This window comes from Cylas formicarius, unplaced genomic scaffold (assembly GCF_029955315.1).
Source record: "Cylas formicarius isolate icCylForm1 unplaced genomic scaffold, icCylForm1.1 PGA_scaffold_10__41_contigs__length_53128322, whole genome shotgun sequence".
In the NCBI taxonomy this organism is placed as follows: Eukaryota; Metazoa; Arthropoda; class Insecta; order Coleoptera; family Brentidae; genus Cylas; species Cylas formicarius.
In genome coordinates this window covers 45,248,496-45,268,737 of record NW_026844214.1, presented here as the reverse complement: position 1 = coordinate 45,268,737, position 20,242 = coordinate 45,248,496, and the positions used below count along the sequence as shown (strand labels likewise).

At 34.5% G+C, this 20,242-nt stretch overlaps 1 protein-coding gene across 1 annotated transcript in view; it reads left to right on the top strand.

Moving 5' to 3' along the window:
• The window catches only part of LOC132696212 (thrombospondin type-1 domain-containing protein 4), a 265,404-nt gene that overhangs the window by 242,121 nt on the left and 3,041 nt on the right, over positions 1-20,242 (top strand). Inside the window, exons 7-11 of the mRNA XM_060660924.1 lie at positions 14,119-14,323; positions 14,380-14,823; positions 15,209-15,433; positions 15,495-15,661; positions 16,954-17,197. Of these exons, the coding sequence (XP_060516907.1) occupies positions 14,119-14,323; positions 14,380-14,823; positions 15,209-15,433; positions 15,495-15,661; positions 16,954-17,197 (1,285 nt within the window). The remainder of the gene's footprint in view (positions 1-14,118; positions 14,324-14,379; positions 14,824-15,208; positions 15,434-15,494; positions 15,662-16,953; positions 17,198-20,242) is intronic.

Genomic DNA, 20,242 nt, shown 5'->3' with positions numbered 1-20,242 from the left:
TTTCCTCTGTACTTGCTTATATATTGTTTGAGGTGGCGGAGCTAAATGAGAGGTATAAACACCGTTTCGGATGACTGAATCCCATATTGGTGACAGAGACCCGAGTCGTGGTTAAGATTGTTAGGTCGTTTATAGTCAACCGAGACGGTGTTTATGCCACTCATTTAGCTCCGCCCTCTTAAATAATATATAAGCAGATACAGAGTAAAATACGAGCCAGTTTCAGTCAAGCTCTGAAGAAGCCAACAGGATGATTGGCGAAACGTCAGCAAGTCCGATTCAACAAAAACAGACGCAGGAGGAATCTAGAAGTTTATTAAAAAGTATTACAGTAGCCTGTGGAAGTTTCGTTGAAAAAAAATTAAAATAACACAACTATTTAAGATTCTGTACGGCCTCCATTTTGTGTATTATATGCGGTCTCTAAATGAAGTGTTGAAATTTGAACCATTTCATTTAGGCATTGTACAGCTTCACGTATGTGATCTCTCAGTTCCTTTGACCTAATTGGTTATGTTGTAATTGGACTTTTTTGATTGTAAAAAGCCTAGTGTTAATAAATTAATAAACATTTTTTTAATCAAAAATTCATAAGCCTATATGTTTAGTAATGTATGTAGTTAACAGCTAGAATATGGAACAAATCCATTTAAAAATCAGATATTCTTCTCTCTGTCATACAAATTAATACTATTTCGAGATAAGTGTTTTAAAAAGTTAATTTATATTATTTCGCCAATTATCTATCTTAATCGTTAATCGTCGTTTAAACTAAGTGGTTATAAATTAAAAAACATTTATTTAATGAAAAATTTATAAGCATATATGTTCGGTGATGTATATATTTAACATGGAACAAATTCATTTTAAAATCAAGTATTTTATTTCAAGAATATACTACCTAATGTTTATGGGCTAAAGATTAAAAAAAAATGCCTTATTCCATAATTCTAAATTTTATATCATCTAAATTTTGATGTTTTCGTTATACACTTTGAATTTTAAATACCTTCAGAGGAAAAAATCCAGTGGAGTAATATCTCAAGATCTTGCAGGTCATTCTATTGATTCCCTGCTACCTATCCACTCCCCTGGAAATATTGTTTATAAATATTCACCCACTTGTAGAGCAAAATGGGGCGGAGCATCATCCTGTTGAAAGAGGGGAAAGAAACTGAGGGAGGAGGAATTAAGTCATTTTTAAGAAATAACAAATATCAGGCTCCGGTAAGATTTTGATCAAAGAATTAAAATAATTTTGTTATTCCAAATCCATCGGGGATTAGTTATACTCCAATACCTACAATTTTGTTTATTTACCGTGTGCAATTAAACAAAACGTGACTTCATTTAAGTTGCACATTCCGATCATAGTTTCACAAAAGTGTAGTCTGTGCTCGGAATCATCTTCGTTCAACAGCTGTAGTAAGGCAATTTTTTTACGAACGATGCTTTTCTTCTTTGAATACGCGCAAAGCTGCTCGTTCTCTAACATCATTATTTGAACTACTGCAGTGGAGTGTTTAATCTTGTGTTCCTATTATTTTTTGGACCACCTGGCCGTTGACGGTCTTTGTGACATGCCCTGTCTGTTTCTTTGAATTTTCTTTCAATTTTACTCACTTTTTGGGATCGTTTTATCAAATTATAGAGTTCTTCTTGAGTTGTCCCTTTGTCTCCGTATCCAATAAAAATTTAAATTTAAATTCTCTGTTTTATTCTTAGTAAAAGATATTTATAGGATATGGTACAAGAATTACGTGTAAAATTTGACATAGATGTCGAAAATACATTTATAAAAATTTTGTTTCATAAAAAAAAACAACTTGGTATTGATTTTTGTTTGACTTATCCTATATATGTTCAGTTTACTCCAAAAAATGCAGGAGAAAAAATTTTGATGAATTTGTGCGAGCATCTTTTTTTTTAAATGCCTGCTTTTTAAATGAATTCATTCCGTATTTTAGCGGTATATATTAGCTGTACATCCGGTAAAACGGTAAAAGAAAAACTTTTTAATTTTTAAATTAAATTTAAAAAAAGGCCAGGATAATGCCGTGCTGAATCTTGCTGCCAAATTAAATTTGTTCGTTCTTTCACAGGTATTGGATCATCAATAAAAGGTTCAATATCGGCAGCAATTGAAGATAACACTGAGAATTTAAATTACCTTCAAAAAATACATACTAGATTGTTTACTTATTATTACTTACTTATTACTTAATAAATAACATTATACAGTATCAGTTTTCTCGTCCATAGGAAACATTATGAACGCAAAAAGATTATAAGGTATTAAAGAAAATTAATATATAGTGTAAAAACTGGAAATAAATAAGAACTAAAAGTTTTCACGAAATTATATTTATCAAATCATATTTGATAAAGACACGGTGTTGTCGAAACAATTGTCATGTCATAAATATAATTTCGTGAAAATCTGAACTTTTAGTTCTTATTTATTTTGATAAATGGATTTTCATCAAGTAAAAGCCACCTCAGTTCAATTTTTAAAAACTGGAAGACGGAAATGTGTAAATTATTTACTAGTATATGAACAATTATGTTTATCAAGGTTTACTATTGCCGAATTCAAGGCTATATGTTCAAAATTCGCGACAGATATTTTTCTTTATTAGAAAGTATGGCTTGGTGGATAAAAATTTCTAATTTGAGAAACTTTCAAAATACTACTTCAATTAAAAAAACAGTTTTGGAACCTACATTCATGTTCAAGTGAACGATTCAAGAGTGCGCCAGAAAAATGGATTTTCTTGTTGTTAAGATAAAACAAGGTGTGTCTTTAAGTAATAAAATCATTCACCAAACATAATTCTTTTGTGGACAAATTTAAAAGTAATTGTTGATTTAGTTAGAACGACTTTCAATAGGTCTCATACTTAAAATTAAGTTCTGTTTAGTTCACAAGCACTTTGTCGATTGAGATGTTGCAGAAAACAGACAATTATCCAAAAGACAGTGAATTGAGTTAGATACATATACTGGCGAATTTTATAGGCTGCGAGGTATTGTTTTATGGAAATTGCAATCGCGCGTATTGGGGCATTTTGTACATTACTTTTTGTTGTAGCAGCAACTAAATTGGAACAGTCTTCCATGTCTTTAAAATCGCATAATTTCTAAATTTTATCTTGGTTTGTACTACCACATTCATAACATTCTGGAGTAATATACCTAGAACACAAGTTCTGCTGATGGATAATGCAATGAATCAAATCATCTTTTTGCACATTTAATTCAGTTGCTGTTTCATCCAAATTCCTATGAAACCTTTACGTAAGCCCACCATAAAAGAGGTAGAATTTTAATCATTTGGATCGACACTCATCTAAGGTTTGCGAACCATGTTGGTGAGATTTTGCAGGAGAGGAGAGAGGACGTAAGTGCCTTGTTAATTTTATATTATGCGAAAAGTGTAGTAATAGTATATTATGCAACAAGTGCGGTAAACGGCATTTGACTCACGAGTTTATTTGACACGACCGGAGCGAGTTTTTAATTAACGACTGGGTTAAAAAATTTACCGAACGTGTTGCATACTAGACTGTTTCTACGACCGTTAGTTTTTGGGTACATTTTCGCAAAACAACACGAATACGTTCACTGACATGACCGTCAAAATTGAAAAACGTCAAAATTCAAAGCGTAGGAAATATCTCGGAAAACATCCGATCGCTCCCAAATCGGTGCGGTAAAATCCCGGAAATGTCCGAAGTGGCTCGGATTCATGGGAAAGGAAACTGACGTGGTAAAGTGACGCTTCCCGCACTCTAGCTCGGTGGGTAATTAGGTATTTTACAGACGGAAGTTGAGAAACGGCATTTGAGTCACGAATTTATTTCACATGAGCGGAGCGCGTGCTTAATAAACAAGTGTTTACCAAACTTGTTTGCATATTATACTTTTTCTGCGACCTTTAGTTTTTGGGCACATTTAGTGCAAAAAAACCCGAATACATTGACTAGACATGACCGTTCAAAATTGACAAACATCAAAATTCAAGCCGTGCGCTAACGAAAACACCAGATTGGTTCTAAAACCGTTCAGTAATATCACGGAAATGTCCGAAGTGACTCCGATCCGTGAGAAACCAAACTGACGCTAAAATGGACACTTTCCGCAAACTAGATAGGTGAATAATTAGGTATTTTACAGAAAAAAAAGTTGTGATATCGCTTTTCTTCATTAGTGGGTCCGTTAAGGGTAGCAAGAGAACGTAAAAAAGTAATATTTTTTGAAGTTGATGTCGGTAATTAAGGGGACTTACGCTAAACACGCACGTCATTAATTCCCTTACGTTTCAGTCCTTATAGAAATTTAATGCATCGGTAATTCGCAAATTCAATGTTTCTCGCGGCGTGCGGTTAACAAAAACAAAAGACGATCGGACGCGATTCACGCGAGCAGAATCTCCCCCGTCGTGTCGCTCGAGTACGACGACACGTTTTGCAAAAAAAAAAGAAAAACGGAATTATGTGAGGCAATCCGTAAGGCGCAAAATGATAAAGCAAAAAATATGTTAATATAAGGGCGGTACACGGATCGATGGGCGCAGATTGCGATCGATTTTACGATCGATCGGATCTGCCCCGTTGACGAATTATAATGAAGGCATTATTAACGTCTTTTTTACGCTCGATGTGTGAAAAATTCGCCGTATTATTGTACGAAACGATGAGGCGGCGCGTAGGTCCCGTTTGGTTTCGGCAAATCGACGACTTTATAGGAACAATAAAATCGTTGTGATGCGTATTTTCGTCTGAGCGGATCTTTGAAAACGATCTAACGAGTGTGGGAGTTGTCAGTGGCGCAGCCGGAATAAATCGAATGGATTTCTTTTATTTTGTTAGCTATTTTAAGGAAGTTTGCAACATATTAATATTTGGCATTAGCTTTCCAATATATATCACAGTGACGTCATGCATAGTGTCCGAGTACTTACCTAACCTACACCAATACCGGGAACCCATACGTCATTATATTTCGCATTTGGTTTCCAGAAAACAAACAATACTATCGAAAGTTTCTATGTCAAAATATCTTTTCTGATTAATCCTTAAATTATTTTTAACTTTAATAACACGTGTGTAAGGATAATCAAATAAAAACAACGTAATGAAGCATAATCGAGTTTAATCCTCTCAGTTCGACAACTACGTCTTAACTAACTTATCGTAAACCCAAAAAACATCGCATAATAATACCCTAATTATCTCCTCGCCGCAACTTTCCCTCAATGTCCTTTTTGCCTGAGACGCCGATACATTTTACGATTGGCAAAAAAAAAACAAGGCGGCTCCTCTTCGTTACGGGGTCTTGTCGGATATGACGTAATAATATAAATATTCTAACACGTGTCTTAAATAAAATAATTTTAGAGAAATCATTGGGGTGATTAGTCGTACCGCGCTGGCCGTTACACGCGCGGTATCCACTTTTTAGGAGATTATGTGCTTCTGAAATAGTTTTTCTGAAGCGTTTAAAAACTTTGTTGCTATCTCCTTGTAGAGCACCTCAGCCTTTACACCAAGGCCTTACTCTGCCCGTAGGGAAGCGTTCTGGTCGGCTTTCCGATTAAGAAAAGTTCCAGATGCTGTGCAACCAACACCCCTCGCATCATCACTCAGTTCAAACATACAAAAGGAAAACAATTCGGCTTTTGTGAAATGATGGAAACGGTGAAATACCAAGAAAATTGCTCAGCTTCTAAATCTTATGTGTTTTTCGCAGGGTTTGGAAACGGAACTCCATATACTATACTAATAACTCAATAGCTCCTCTATTTTCGCTAACCGATGAAGAAAAATGATTAACTAAAAATTTTTTAAAGGGAGTGTCACCCAAAGTCAGTTTTCCACAGGTTCAAATACACCTGGGACCCACTATTAGAAAATAAAAATACAGGATTTAGGCTTTAGCAAAAATAAACATAGACGTCATTAAAATTTATGAAATTGATAGAATAGACATATGTAGGTATGTTTGAAAAGTCAAGATTTGAGGACAATATGACAACAGCTCTTTTGATTCGAAGAACTCTGTGTACCGCTTTTAAACTCTTTATCAAATATCGAAACAAGTTGGGAAATGCAATCCGCACTGTATAGGCGTACGCGTATAGTTGGTTGCATATGCAGTTATTTTCAGAGTTGTGGAGTGATTTTTTTTTTCGATCTAAGGATATCGTACGGCAAAAGGAAATCCGTATTACTTTCCCATCTGTTCCCAGAGGCGATTTCATGGTGCCGGGATTGTTTAATGAATCCCCTAATAACGGCCATCGCACGCGCCGTATCCTGTAGCACATGCACAAGCGGTTGTATTCAATTTTTTTTAAACGCCGATTCATTCTGTCCCTTCCCAAACAATAAGTGGTTCGGTAAAATCGCTATTACATACGCAGCCTCTCTTAGTGACATACGTATTGACACCATTAGGGAAGCAGCAGGATGGATGCCAAAATCAAATGTTCTCAACAGATTTGTAGAATCGAATCTTAACTTAAACAATCATGCATCCACCTAAATCGTTTTTTTCTATTAGAATTTGGTTTTTATGTCGTTCTTTTTTATATATAATTACTGAATCCTTACTAAATCTTTACTTAAATAAGACATAAGACATAAATAACTTATGTACTTCCAACTTAAAAAACAGATATTTTGACATAGAAACTTTCGATAGTATTGTTTGTTTTCTGGGAACCAAATGTGAAATATAATGACGTATGGGTTCCCGGTATTGGTGTAAGTTATGCAAATACTCTGAGAGAAAAATAAAAATATTTAAACGGTGGGGACGCTATCACTAACATGGATATACTACAATGTGTTATATATAACTTCCTTAAGGTGATTCGCATTCCTTAAATCATTTTGTTTAAGTCAAAATAGTGAGAAATATATTTTTTAAATTATCATTGGAAACAAAAAAACTTAAAAAAAAAGAATTCAGAAAAGTGATTCTCGAAATGATCACCATTTTGAAAAATGGCATTTTTTTCGATATCACTTAAGATTATCATGCTTGCGGCTAATAATAATATTCAAATAATATTAATAATAAGAATAAATGATAAAAATAATAACAAAAAATACAAATTTAATAGATTCACTAAATATTATTAATAGGCTTTTTCATTTCTTCTCCTATACTTTTCCCCTTCTATTTCACTACAGACAAAACTGCTTATGTATAAATTATATAACATTAAACACCTAATTTAATAAATAAAAAAAAAAACATAGAAAGCATAAACATCATATTAATTAGCATAATTTTAAAAAAATTGCGCTACAGATTCATATGCCGGGTTTCATAAAAGAAATTCGAACTAGACTGGGCCACAAAGAAATTTGACCTACTTAAACATTCAAGTTTTTGGCATTTGATTTACTTTAAATTCCATCTAAAAAATTATGTAAATTATGGAAAATGCCAATTTTAAAACGAAAATTGTAGTTTCGACGTGGCCTACCCACCTGTTTAAATCACATTTTCAAGCATTTCCTTTTTGGCTGCTGAGAAATTACTTTTATTTCCATTGCACTCCTACGGACCTCAACGTTACTTTTGCAAATGAATGAAATTATTTTGTGTGCCTCATATTTTGAAATGGTAAATCTAAAGTTAATTTTTCTTCAATTTGAACTTAAGCTGTAATTAATAACTCTTTTTGTACCCCCGAAATAGCGCGAAATATAGCTAAAAATGAACTTTGTCGGTGCATTATAGATAATTCATAGATATTTGTAAAAAATAATAGCAAATTCATTAAAAATTTACCTCGGGATTCCATTTACTAATGAAAAATCGGCTCAAAATTTTATCGTTTATACTTTGCTCCTTGCTCTATCCAAATATGTCTTACCGTTTGCTTTTACAAATTTTGAGCCGATTTTTCATTAGGCAGTGGAATTTCGAGGTAAATGTTTAATGAATTCGCTGGTTCAAAATTTTAAAATCAAATTAATTAAATCAAGCATTAAAAAAAAACTTTTTTAGATCACCATATTTTTGGTTTTGGTCGATATATTTGATTCAATAGAAACTCGGAATAATCATAGGGGGCTATTAGGGCTGGCATTTTCGTTTTTCCAGTGCGCAAAATATCTATAAAAATTGGATTCTATCGGTAGATTATCAAAAATTTATCGATATTTTCATATTCAGATTCTACTATTAAAAAAAATCGATTATATAGTACACCGTTCGCCCTCAGTAATTTTTTATTTGAGAGAGCAAAACATTTTATAAAGTAATTAATTAAAATTCAACGAAGCGGACTATAGATAGATAATTTTAAGGTATCTGCGGATAGGTCTTAGATTTCCTTTAAAAATGCTATCTTGTAAAATATCTCGCACAGTCTATACGGTAGACGAAAGCCATTTATTGTAGCTTTCAATGCGGTCTGCGATACTGTTTAGACAAAATTGGGGCTATTTTGTCAAAATTTTTCATTTACGGCAAATAATTTACCTAATTTTCAAAAACTCTTTATTTTTTTGCCTTGGCGTATGTTTTTTTTCTGAAACTACGCTGTGTACGTCGTAATGATAAATGACGTGATTGCGTCTAGATTGGCTGCAAGAAATAGGCATATTCAGACAGACTGTTTCAAATATCTTGCGCAGCGTGTGCGACAAACAAAAACCGTTAATACAAAAATTGTAGCTTTCGACGCGTCCTAAGCACAGTTGAAATCAAATTGCCTCCCGCATTTTTATTTACTGCTAACTCATTCAAGATGATTCAAGAATTTTGCCGATCGGGTAAATAAATTTCGAGGAAAAATTTTTTTGTGGAACCCAAAATAACCCAAAAAAAAATGCCAATTGCTCACAACAGTTCAGATGTGAGTGTGGACTTTCACCTTCCTGCCAAATCTGAAGTCCATAGCTGCACAATTGCAGATTGCAGAAAATATCCCGAATACCCTGTACAATATCAGAGAACCTTAATTGCAAAAATTTAAAAAAAAGTTTTTTTTTAAATTTTAATTTTAATAATTTTTAATTTTTTTAATAAAATTTACGGCGCGGATCTCACGTGTCGTTCAAGAGTTTTTTCATACAAACGGATTTTGATTAATGTTTTTTTTTTCTTAAACCCTTGGAAATGTTGTTTTTAAATTTTTACAAATACTTCCTGACGATTTTGCGGAAGTAATAAGTAGAATTATTGTACTACTGCCGCGATAATTTGTGTTACACTTTATTTTGTACGTATCGCATTCTGTTCCTGTAAGTCCCAAATGTGAATAAACTTTATCGTCATAATCATTCTCAATCCAAACACTTATATTAAGAAACAGCTACGAGCTTTGCGGTAGAGACAATATGCATGCCCTCTATCTTAAAAACCAAAACCGTCGGGAAAATTCGCTTTGCGCCTTCATTCGTTTATCAAAATAATTAGCAAAAGCGTCAAAAAGGAGATATTCCATTTTCCCATCAAGTAGAATGGTACTAATTTGTTATCTGGTAAAACCTTCTGAAAAATGTCACCATATGTGTCACAATTAAAATAAGCGATACAAATCAGAACAGTGGCGTGCCTTCTGACGAGATTAAAGGCTATTGAGCCCGACGGACGGGCGGAGCTCGGTGTTTTTTCTATTAATTAATTACGATCCGAACGATTGAAAAATTATCGTCGCGGCACATTCAAAAATAATATTCCGCAATGTGCGTAATCAATTAAATATCCTATTATTCTATTAACAAAGACCGGAGCTGTGTGTGTTTTAACGTTTATTTGACCCAAATGATTCGCATTAGTTACATCTGCGAGCGATCGAACGATTAGAGGAGGTTAAAAGAACGGGGAAGTAATACGTTTTGCGGCGAATCAGTAGCTTTAGCTTAAGATTTCGATCGTGATATGACAGCTAACACCGATGCAAGCTTTAAGATCGTAATAAAATAACTGTACATCAAATTTAACAACTCCCACTGTCAAACATTCTCCCAAGGCCGTTTAAGAAGACCAAAGATTTGAATTCGAAAAAGCAACGAGTGTCAATATTTTTTGGTGAGACAAACATATTATAAGCAAATGCAATTTCACAGACAAACAGGAGCGTTCTGCGAATGTCTAAATATCGGTTACCCATGAAAATTTTGGAATGAAATCTCAGTGGTCGAAAACGACGGCATTGTCCACTTGGATCCGGTGTTCCCTAATTTAGCCATCATAGAGGCTGACGACACGATTATATCGGCAAACAATAATGAGGACATACTTGAAATTATCCCAAAAGAAAAAACAAGATATGGTGCTTAGGCCCTCTGTTATAATTTGCAAATAATCTTCTACGTTTTAAGATTCCTTAAGATTTTCAAATATTTGTGAGGAGATTAGAGCTACTTCTAGTATTTAAACTATGTATCTCGTTTTTTTTTTATTTATCAAGATTTATAAAAACAAACCAAAAGATTAAATAAAAAATAACCTCTACTACCAACGTCAACATTCGCAATATAAATTTTGTTTCTATGACAGTTTACTTTTGATATTAGATATTCACAAGATGATTTCCAGATAAGATATTCATCACGCTTTTTACAAAAGTTCTGGACTCCTCCTGCGTCGGTTTTTGCTGAGTCACTGAAACTGGTTTCAGTCAAGCTCTGAAGAAGCCAACAGGGTGATTGGCGAAACGTCAGCAATTTCGACTAAGCAAAAACCGACACGGTAGGAATAAAGAAGTTTTGTAAAAAGCATTACAGTAGCCTGTGGAAGTTTCTTTGAAAGATTAAGATATTCATCAATTTTCTTTTAAGCGGAGTTCTAGATGTATTTAGGTAAACAGAGTGATCACAGAACTATTAATTTTGTAAATCTTCGGGAATTGTACTAGAGTTCTCTAAAATTATAGATGAGACATCAACTGAGAAAGCTGATAGTTAATAACCAAGACAAAGAAAGAAATAAATAAATATAAAATGAGCGTAAAACTGTGATGGTCGCATCGTGATTTAGATAAGTAAAAGTTTACTGGTTCGCTTTAATTAAATTGCATTCCAAGAGAAAAATGATTTTAAGTTACTCAGAACCCACTCTGAGTTTATCGCTATATTGTATATTTTTCAAAGAAAGTTTCGCAGTCTGTGAAAATTGAGGGAGCACTGCTTGTGGATTTCCAATTGCGTCGAGTTTGGCGACGGGTCAGCCACAAAGAGTCGAAATAAAACCCTAGGGAAATCTAGATGCACTGAAGTTGCATTTGTTTTGTTAAAACTGTACTATAATTCCTAAGCCTAAGCCTAAGCTGCGTCCTGCTTTGCTGGGATGGATCCTCTCATATGGCGTCTGTTGCGGATGAAAAACGCAATCAGTGAAGCACATCGTTTAAGATTTCAATTTTTTCGTGTCAGATGACGCTGCCTAGTATGTACACATTAAGACCAAATCTTAACATACAAACACAAACATTGACTTTCCTTCATAGAAAGCCGTCGCTTTGTTTTGGCTAAAAAAATTTATAATAAAATTCATCTTCAGTACCTAGCGAAACTCAAAGTACTGATAATCTCTAATTTCAACTCATTGTTTGCGCTTCTAGTAGTATTTTTTGAAACTTTATTTACGCTTTTGTCTTTTGTTGTAACGTATATATTTTTTTACATTTGTAAAAGGACCTTTGTCACCTAAAAATAATTGATGCATTTATTTTTCTAACAAAAATTTAATACAAGGTCGTACAAAAAGTCATGAGTAGTCAGATAAGAGCTAAATTGAGAATTAAAATTTCTCATGGCAAAAAACTCCCGTAACCATGTATATCTTTTCCACTGATGGATAGAATCCATAGAGCGGTAGGGACTGAAACTGAACACCAGGAAAACTAAATATAAAAATATAAAATTTCACCACAAGCATTTTTGTCAGCGGAATGCCGATAGAAAAAGTCAATAAGCTCACTTACCTAGGCAGTTGCGTTAATGACGATTGGGATTCATCGGTGGAAATAAAATGAAGAATAGAGAAGGCAAAAGCAAAATTCGTACGGATCAAGAATGCCTTGTGTAGTCACGATATATCCCTAAATGGTAGAATGGTCCAGTTCTACGTATTCGCCGTCTTCTTGTATAATATGGAGGCATGGACCCTTAATGACTATGCGATGCTCTGAATAAGTTGGATGGATAGAGTGAGGAATATCGACGTTCTAGCCAGAATGAATAAAGAACCAGAAATAAGTGTGGCCATTAAAACGCGTAAGCTACAATATTTTAAACACATCATGCGACACCCGGAAAGGATGGACTGCTACATCTAATCATGGAAGGAAAGATAAACAGCAGGAGAGGCTCCGGACGAAGAAGAACATCCTGGTTGAAAAAATTACGTCAATGGTATTGTCAGTCCTACGTGGAATTGTCCCGACCAGCGGTAAACAAGACACGAATCGTCAACATGATAGCCAGCATGACAGCGAACAATCATTAATGGTTACGGCACTACAAGAAGAAAGGTGTTACTGTAAAACAAAATAAGATCTTCAATAAGGTTACCAGTCAACAAAGTGTAATCTGGAAATCGCGAATGTATTAAAACTTTCTTTATATTCGGATTTTAGTGTATTGTCCAATCTCTCGCAACTTCTATTTTATAACTCCATGTTTTAAAATTTTTTTGACCAGACAATAAGAGTGTGTTATACCTACAAAAACCTACAAAAACGACGATGTCTTCGTATGTCTGTCACTCCCTTAACAAGCAAGGTCAAGTTGACGTTATAGACACTGACTTCCACAAAGCGTTTGACCAGACAGATCATCACTTACTGATTGAAAAAGCATCTCAAAAATTTGGTTTCTCTGATTCGCTGATTACTGTGTTGAGGTCCTATCTGGTGAACCGTCGGCAGTTTGTTTAGATTGAGGGGTTTAGATCAGTTCCTTTTGATCCAACTTCTGGCGTGCCTCAAGGTTCTAATCTTGGACCTCTTCTGTTCATTATATTTATATCTTTGATCATCTGCATGCATCTATATGAATGCATTGAAACCGGTACGGATTGCATGATTCTCCAGCACAACAATAATATTGTCAGTCAGTGGTGTACTAAAAATAAATTGCATCTTAACATCAGCAAGTGTAATGTGGTTTCTTACCACCGCACAAAAACTCCTATAGTCTTTAATTACAATATGGATGGTGTTGTCCTGACTAGACTTGCTACTGTGAAGGTTCTGGGGATTTTAATTGACCAGTCGTTTTCTTTTGTACCTCACATTACTAAAATGGTTTCCAGTGCAATGCAAATTTTAGGGTTCGTAATAAGAAACTGCAGGCATTTTTATAGTTCAACTACTGTTAAATTGTTATTTAACTATTGCGATATGGTCCCCAATTTATAACTGCCACACTCAATCCATTGGGAGTGTATAGAGAAGGTTACTGTACTGCCTCTGAGCTTGCGCAGAGACTTGCAATTATTTCATTTCTCTATAAGTTAGTTCATCACGAAGTCGGTTGACCGTTTCTTCTGGAACAATTACGCATCCATGTGCCGCGGCTGGAAGGGAGACATCAATCAATTTTCTTACCGCAGTTACCCAGGTCCAATGTCCATTTTCAAAACCCTATTTACAATATGTCTGCTACCTTCAACAAACTATCATCGTACTGCGATTTATATTATGATGGTTTCCAGGCCATACTTCGGCAACTTCGATTTGCTTCGGGTTATCCGTACTGAGAAGTCTTATTCTTTTCTTTCTCATTCTTTCCTTCTTTTTTTTTTAGTTATAAGATTAGTTTCTACGTCCCCTAGTATATGTATTGGATGATTTATATTTATTTTTTCCTGTAATTGGGTCATCTTACCTGTTGTAAATAAAGTGTTATTATAACTTAATAACTTTTTCTTGTAGCTGCCTGAAATTGTCATTCGATATGACGAAACATCGAAGAGTTTAGAAAATTGATTGTTTCATTTTTAACCATAAATCCATTAACGACGGGATTCTACGATGGCCTCGTCTACTATTTTTTCTAATTATTGCTATACTTTCCAAGGCCTCCAAATTTTAGCATCCTATCGCATTTTCTTAAACCTGGTTTAATGCAGTATTTCGAATTGCAGAGCGTGAACGCGCAAGGCGTAGTGGGCGGCAGCCCGGAAAACAACCAGGAAGAATGTCCGGCTTGCCTCAAGGGAATCTGTCAGACCGTCAATGGTCTCTACATGCGCCCGGACTTGCCGTCCGATTACACGATGGTAGCCCAACTTCCGGAAGGTGCCTGCGGAGTCCTCGTTCAGCAGCTGAAGCACACCATGAACTATCTCGGTATAACTCAGAAAAATCGCAAAATACGAATTACGAAAACTTGTTCTATGTTGCAGCCCTGAAGTACGCCAATGGATCGTACCTATTGAACGGTGATAGGAAACTGGGCAGTAGTAGGCATTTCCACGCGGCGGGCACGAGATTCTCCTACATCCACCAAGACGATGGCTCTTTGGAGACAATCAAGGCTTCGGGACCTTTGAACCACGCCATCGACATTATGGTCGTTAACAACCAAGCGAATCCTGGGATTAAATACGCCTACTCGATACCGGTGGATAACAACGTACCGATGATAGCACCGCCGCTGATAAAACGTCCGGATCCGCAGGCGCTGGATTCCCGAAAACCGGATCCGATTTGGATAAACAATTCGACTTTCAATAACCCCAGGGACGAACCCAGGGCACCGATCGTAACCAGGAGGACGCGGTTGAGAAGGAAGTATTTCCATTGGAAGATCACGGGACTGACACCTTGCACCAAGTCCTGCGGAGGAGGTAAACAGGATTAAACAATCATTCATTACATTCCATGAATTTGGTCCATTGCCTTATGGTTTTTACGACTACTTCTCAATACTTCACAATACAACAATCCGTCTATTCGGGTTTACTGGATCCTTTAATTTTTGGTCAAATGATGCATCAACGACTTATACTCCAAGACATGATTATTGTGAATTTCAGTTCAGTTCACCTTTCACAAGTCGTTGAGAATCAGCCATATTCATTCACGTGATTGGAGTATCAAACATGTATAAAAATGTTGTTCCTCCTTGGACCAATACTCTGTTGAAGGAGCGATCTCCCAAGATTGAATCGTAAAGAATATAGCAGATTCTCTTTCGTGTCTTTTCTAAGGAACTAATATTGATATTTACAGGAACTCAGTCCTATACGAGAGCATGCTATCGACAGATAAACTCTCAGCACCAGATCCCCGTACACGAGAGGAGATGCGCTCATCTCGATCCCCCCTCCCTGGCTCCAATCCAATGTAACGTGGATCCGTGTCCCGCCGCATGGGGAGGTTTCTGGGGTACATGCAGCGTCACGTGCGGTGAGGGGGTGCAACAATTTGTACCACAATGTCTGCAGAGCGTTAACGGTACGTTGAGGACCGAGAAAAACCTTGAGCAAAACTTCTTTGACTGTATTCGTTTACATAGAAAAATCGATTGTGGTAAATGACGTCCTGTGTCAAACACCGAAGCCTATCGGTCAGACGAGGAGGTGCCAGGAGCGGGAGTGTGACTTTTACAGGACCATCACCAACAACGAATTGCCCGACGTCAAAAGCGCAAAGCCGGAGTGGACTGTGGGATCTTGGTCGCCGGTAATCAATCAATACCACTGACTTTCTATTCAAAGCAGGCCCGACTAGTTGTTGGAGTTAGGCAACCAACCAGCACATTTGAATTTTGAGTGTTTTGACATTATTCAATAGTAATTTTTATTTGGATTTACGCAATTACAAAATCTGATGGGTAAGAAGCGGGATTTCAACCAACGCTCTCATCTCTCAACTAAATTAAAATTTAATTCAAATCGATCCGACCTTAAGATAAATAATTTTTTATCCAAGCAACCCCGAAAAAGTGTTTCCTTAGGTGCTATGTAATGACCATGCCAGTCAATTAGCCTCATTGATAATTTTTACTGGGTGTTCTTTTTAGTATGCCCGATCTTAAAACTAACCACCTATGGATAGGCCATCATTTTTAAAGAAATAAGTATAAACAGATTAGACTAGTTGAATATCTGTTTAAATACTGGGTGTTCTTTTGAATATGGCCGATTTTAAAACTAACGACGTATGATAGGCCATCACTTTTAAAGAAATAGGTATAAACAGAATAGACTAGTTAAATGTCTTTTTAAATAAGTCGTACAACATTGAAATAAGCCTCGTTGACACCTTTTACTGGGTGTTCTTTTGAATATGCCCGATTTTAAAACTAACCACCTATGATAGGCCATCATTGTTAAAGAAATAGGTATAAACAGATTATACTAGTTGAATATATGTTTAAATAAATCGAACAACATTGAAATAAGCCTCGTTGACACCTTTTACTGGGCGTTCTTTTGAATATGGCCGATTTTAAAACTAACTACTAACCAATACAAAAACCCATTTATTATGCCTGAATAATAAAATACTCAGACTTAATAACTTACTTTAAAACGAACTTGGTAGAAGAGAAGAAATATAGTGAATACTATATTACCGGCATTTCTACCTTCAATTTCGACTTTTTTCGATAAAGAATACTATAAATGGCTTAATGCAAAACCATCTGATTTATTGGCAACAAAATATATGGAATAATGTTAAAACAAACTTACTAAATAATCTAAAATTAATTACAGAAATCTGTAAATTAAAAGTAGCTTATTAAAAAAAGCAAATTAATAAATGCAGTTAAAACGCGAGAAACTATTAAAAATACAATATGAAGACAGCAACAAAAGTACGATTTGTACAAAAATATGTTTAAAAGTCTATAATGGAGTTAACCTTTATTTGTCATTTCATAAACGACTCGTGGGGTTTCCTTTCAATACAAGATTATTTGAATTCAAGGCTATCGAATGGGATTCCCCATTTTGAGTTTTATGTGATAGTGTTCCGTGACATGCGGTACCGGTCACAGAACCAGATCGGTGATTTGCCCTTCCGGCCTGTGCCATCCCGAAGACAGACCTATGCACGCGGAATATTGTAACATGGGGTCGTGTGACGAAAGCAACAGAACTCCTAAAACTACCCCGCCCACGGCTACGGGACGTCACCGTAGCGGTCACAATCGCACCGACTCGTTGTCGGCCTGGTTAGTGACGGAATGGTCGCTCTGTTCGGAACAATGTGGTAAGCAACACACAAATTATTGTTACATTAATAAATAATATTGGTCTCTCACAAAGAATTAATCTTGGAAAGTATTAACGGGAAAAAATTGTCACGGGAGGTGTCAACTTAGACTCGGTTTTATTTAAATATGAATTACTCATTGTTTTTCATTGATTTCATTGCAAAATTCTTTCTTTCTATAGAGTGTCAGCCGAGCATTGACTAAACGAGTCATGTTTCTTAAGACCCCCCCCCGCGCCAGAGTGGGCTAGCCAATAAATTTTACTTAATATTAATAAAAACACAACAATAAAAAGAAAAAAATATTACGAACATCAAACTTTAATACATTTTAATTATTATACAGGGTGTTCACAAAAAACTTTATATTTACAAATAGTTTTGAATTAAATCATGGAAACAGTTTAATCGCACTACTCAAAATCTAGAAACATTTTGAAATAATTATATTTTAGTGAATAAAAAAAAACAGGATGTCTCAAAAGTAACAATTTAACAAAAAAAAGTTAATTATTTAATATGGACTAAACTAAATATTGCTATCGGATTTTTTAAAATAATTAAGTCTGTTTGCTTGAAAGAAACGAAATAAAACAATAACAGAGTCTTTATAGATCTAAAGTATCATTCAGTTAAGTACTTTGCTCTGTTTTTGTTACAATTTTTGCATTAGTCATAGCTCTAAAAAAGTTGTTGTTGTGAGAATTTAAGTTCAATAAAGAAGAGGTATTTAAATCTAAATGATCGTTAAGCAATACATTTGAATGTGTCATTTTGTTAATCTCCATGACTTCCAATAAATTTAATTTTCTACTTTTTGTGGCTGTATGTAAAATATCAAAATTGTCGTCAAAAATGTATTTTTCTGTGTTGCATAATTAGAATCTAGACTATTGTTTTTCAACGCTCTTTTATGTTCGTTAATGCGCTTCTTGAAGAATCTACCGATATAAATTTTAGGACAAGATTTTTGAAATTTTGGACATTTCGTTTTATTGTTTTTTAAAAATTTTCCTATTGTGCTGTTAGTTCTGAAAACTATTTTTAAACCACATTTTGACATATGTTTTGAAACTTTTTCACTAGGTTCTCCTATTTATGTAATTGTTTTTTTCTTTATAATTTTATCTATAATGGACGGATTGTAGCCATTGTTCGATACAATTTGTTTAATGATATTAAGTCCTTTGTTGTAATTGTATGTTGAGAATGGCGTATTAAGAAGTCTGTCTATAAAAGAGTGAAATGCAGCCATTTTGATATGTATGACTGTGTCCGTGTGTGAAGGTTTATGGTAAATGGAAAAATTTAATTTGTTTTGCGTCTTCATAATAATTAAGTCTAAAAAATTAATAGAGTTATCCTGTTCAATTTCGATAGTGAATTTTATACGATTATGTAATCATGTAATTTATGTGAATGTAATTTAAAAAAGAATTCAATTGTCTGTACGTTCGAACAAAGCAAGCAAAGACATCATCCACGTATCTATACCACCATAGAAAACTTTTACTTATTTTTTGACTTTTCTTACATTAAGTCATTACATAATCGTAAACAAATTTTTAGACTTAACTATTACGAAATCGCAAAACAAATTAGATTTTTCCATTTATCAATAACCTTCATACACGGACACAGTCATACATAACAGCTCAAATCACCCTAATGCACACAAAATGGCTACATTTCACTCTTTTATACACAGACTTTTTAATGCGCCACTCTCAACAGAAAATTACAACAAAGAACTTAATATCATTAAACAAATTGTATTGAACAACGGCTACAATCCGTCCGTTATAGATAACATTATAAATAAAAAACACCCAGACAACAGTAAACTCTGTTTATCCGAAACCTAATACAGAATGCGAACAATTTAAAACAATTACATACATAGGAGAACCTAGTGAAAAAGTTTCAAAACATTTGTCAAAATGTGGTTTAAAAATAGCTTTCAGAAATAACAACACAATAGGAAAATATTTAAAAAACTACAGGTTGAAATGCGGATCTTATCCTAAAATTTATATTGGAAAAACAGGTAGATCCTTCAAGAAACGCATTAACGAACATAAAAGAGCGTTTAAAAACAATAGTTTAGATTCTAATTATGCAACACAGAAAAAACACATTTTTGACGATAATTTTGATATTTTACATACGGCCACAAAAAGCAGAAAATTAAATTTATTAAAAACGGTCCATTACATTTAAATACCTTAACTACCTTAATTAATGTTTTATGGTCGTTTTTCGGTATATATAGTACAGGTAGTTTGTAAATATTACATTTGATAAAGACACGCTGTTGTCGAAACAATTGTCATGTCATAATATATAATTTCGTGAAAATCTGAACTTTTAGTTCTTATTTATTTTGATAAATGGATTTTCATCAAGTGAAAGCCACCTCAGTTCAATTTTTGTAAAAACACATTTTATTTGATTGAAATGACGCCAAAACAATATAAATGGTATGTTGTTAAATTTATTTGTTTCACACATAAAATTTATTAAATTTTATAGGTTACAGGTTACATTGAAAAGGGAAAATCACTAGTCGGGCAAAATTTAATTTCTTGTTCCATTAATTATAATAAAAATATTAGAAATGACTATTGTCATTCCAAGAAATATTTCTCAGAAGCTTCCAACAGGGCTATTAGTTCCTCGTTTAGCTTGGTGTTGGTATCTAAAATTAGCTGTTTTAAGGGCAAGGATTGCGAATTCTTCTTCAACTGATTTTATCTCATAATGCTAAGGTAATATAATAGCAATTTTTAATATTAACATAATGATTATTTTTCTAAGCGGTATGTATTTGACAAAGTCGTATGTAAAATCCGCTTTACCGGACCCGAAATAACTTGAATAAGTTTGGTGACGAGCATGCGTATAATAGATATAATAATATTTAATGCCATACGGCTAAGGAGTACTATGGAAGACCACACGATTTTATAGAAAGAGTGAGGACTAACTGTAGATAGCAGATCATGCTGCAAATTTAATCCTATTAAAGCTTCTTTCTATTGC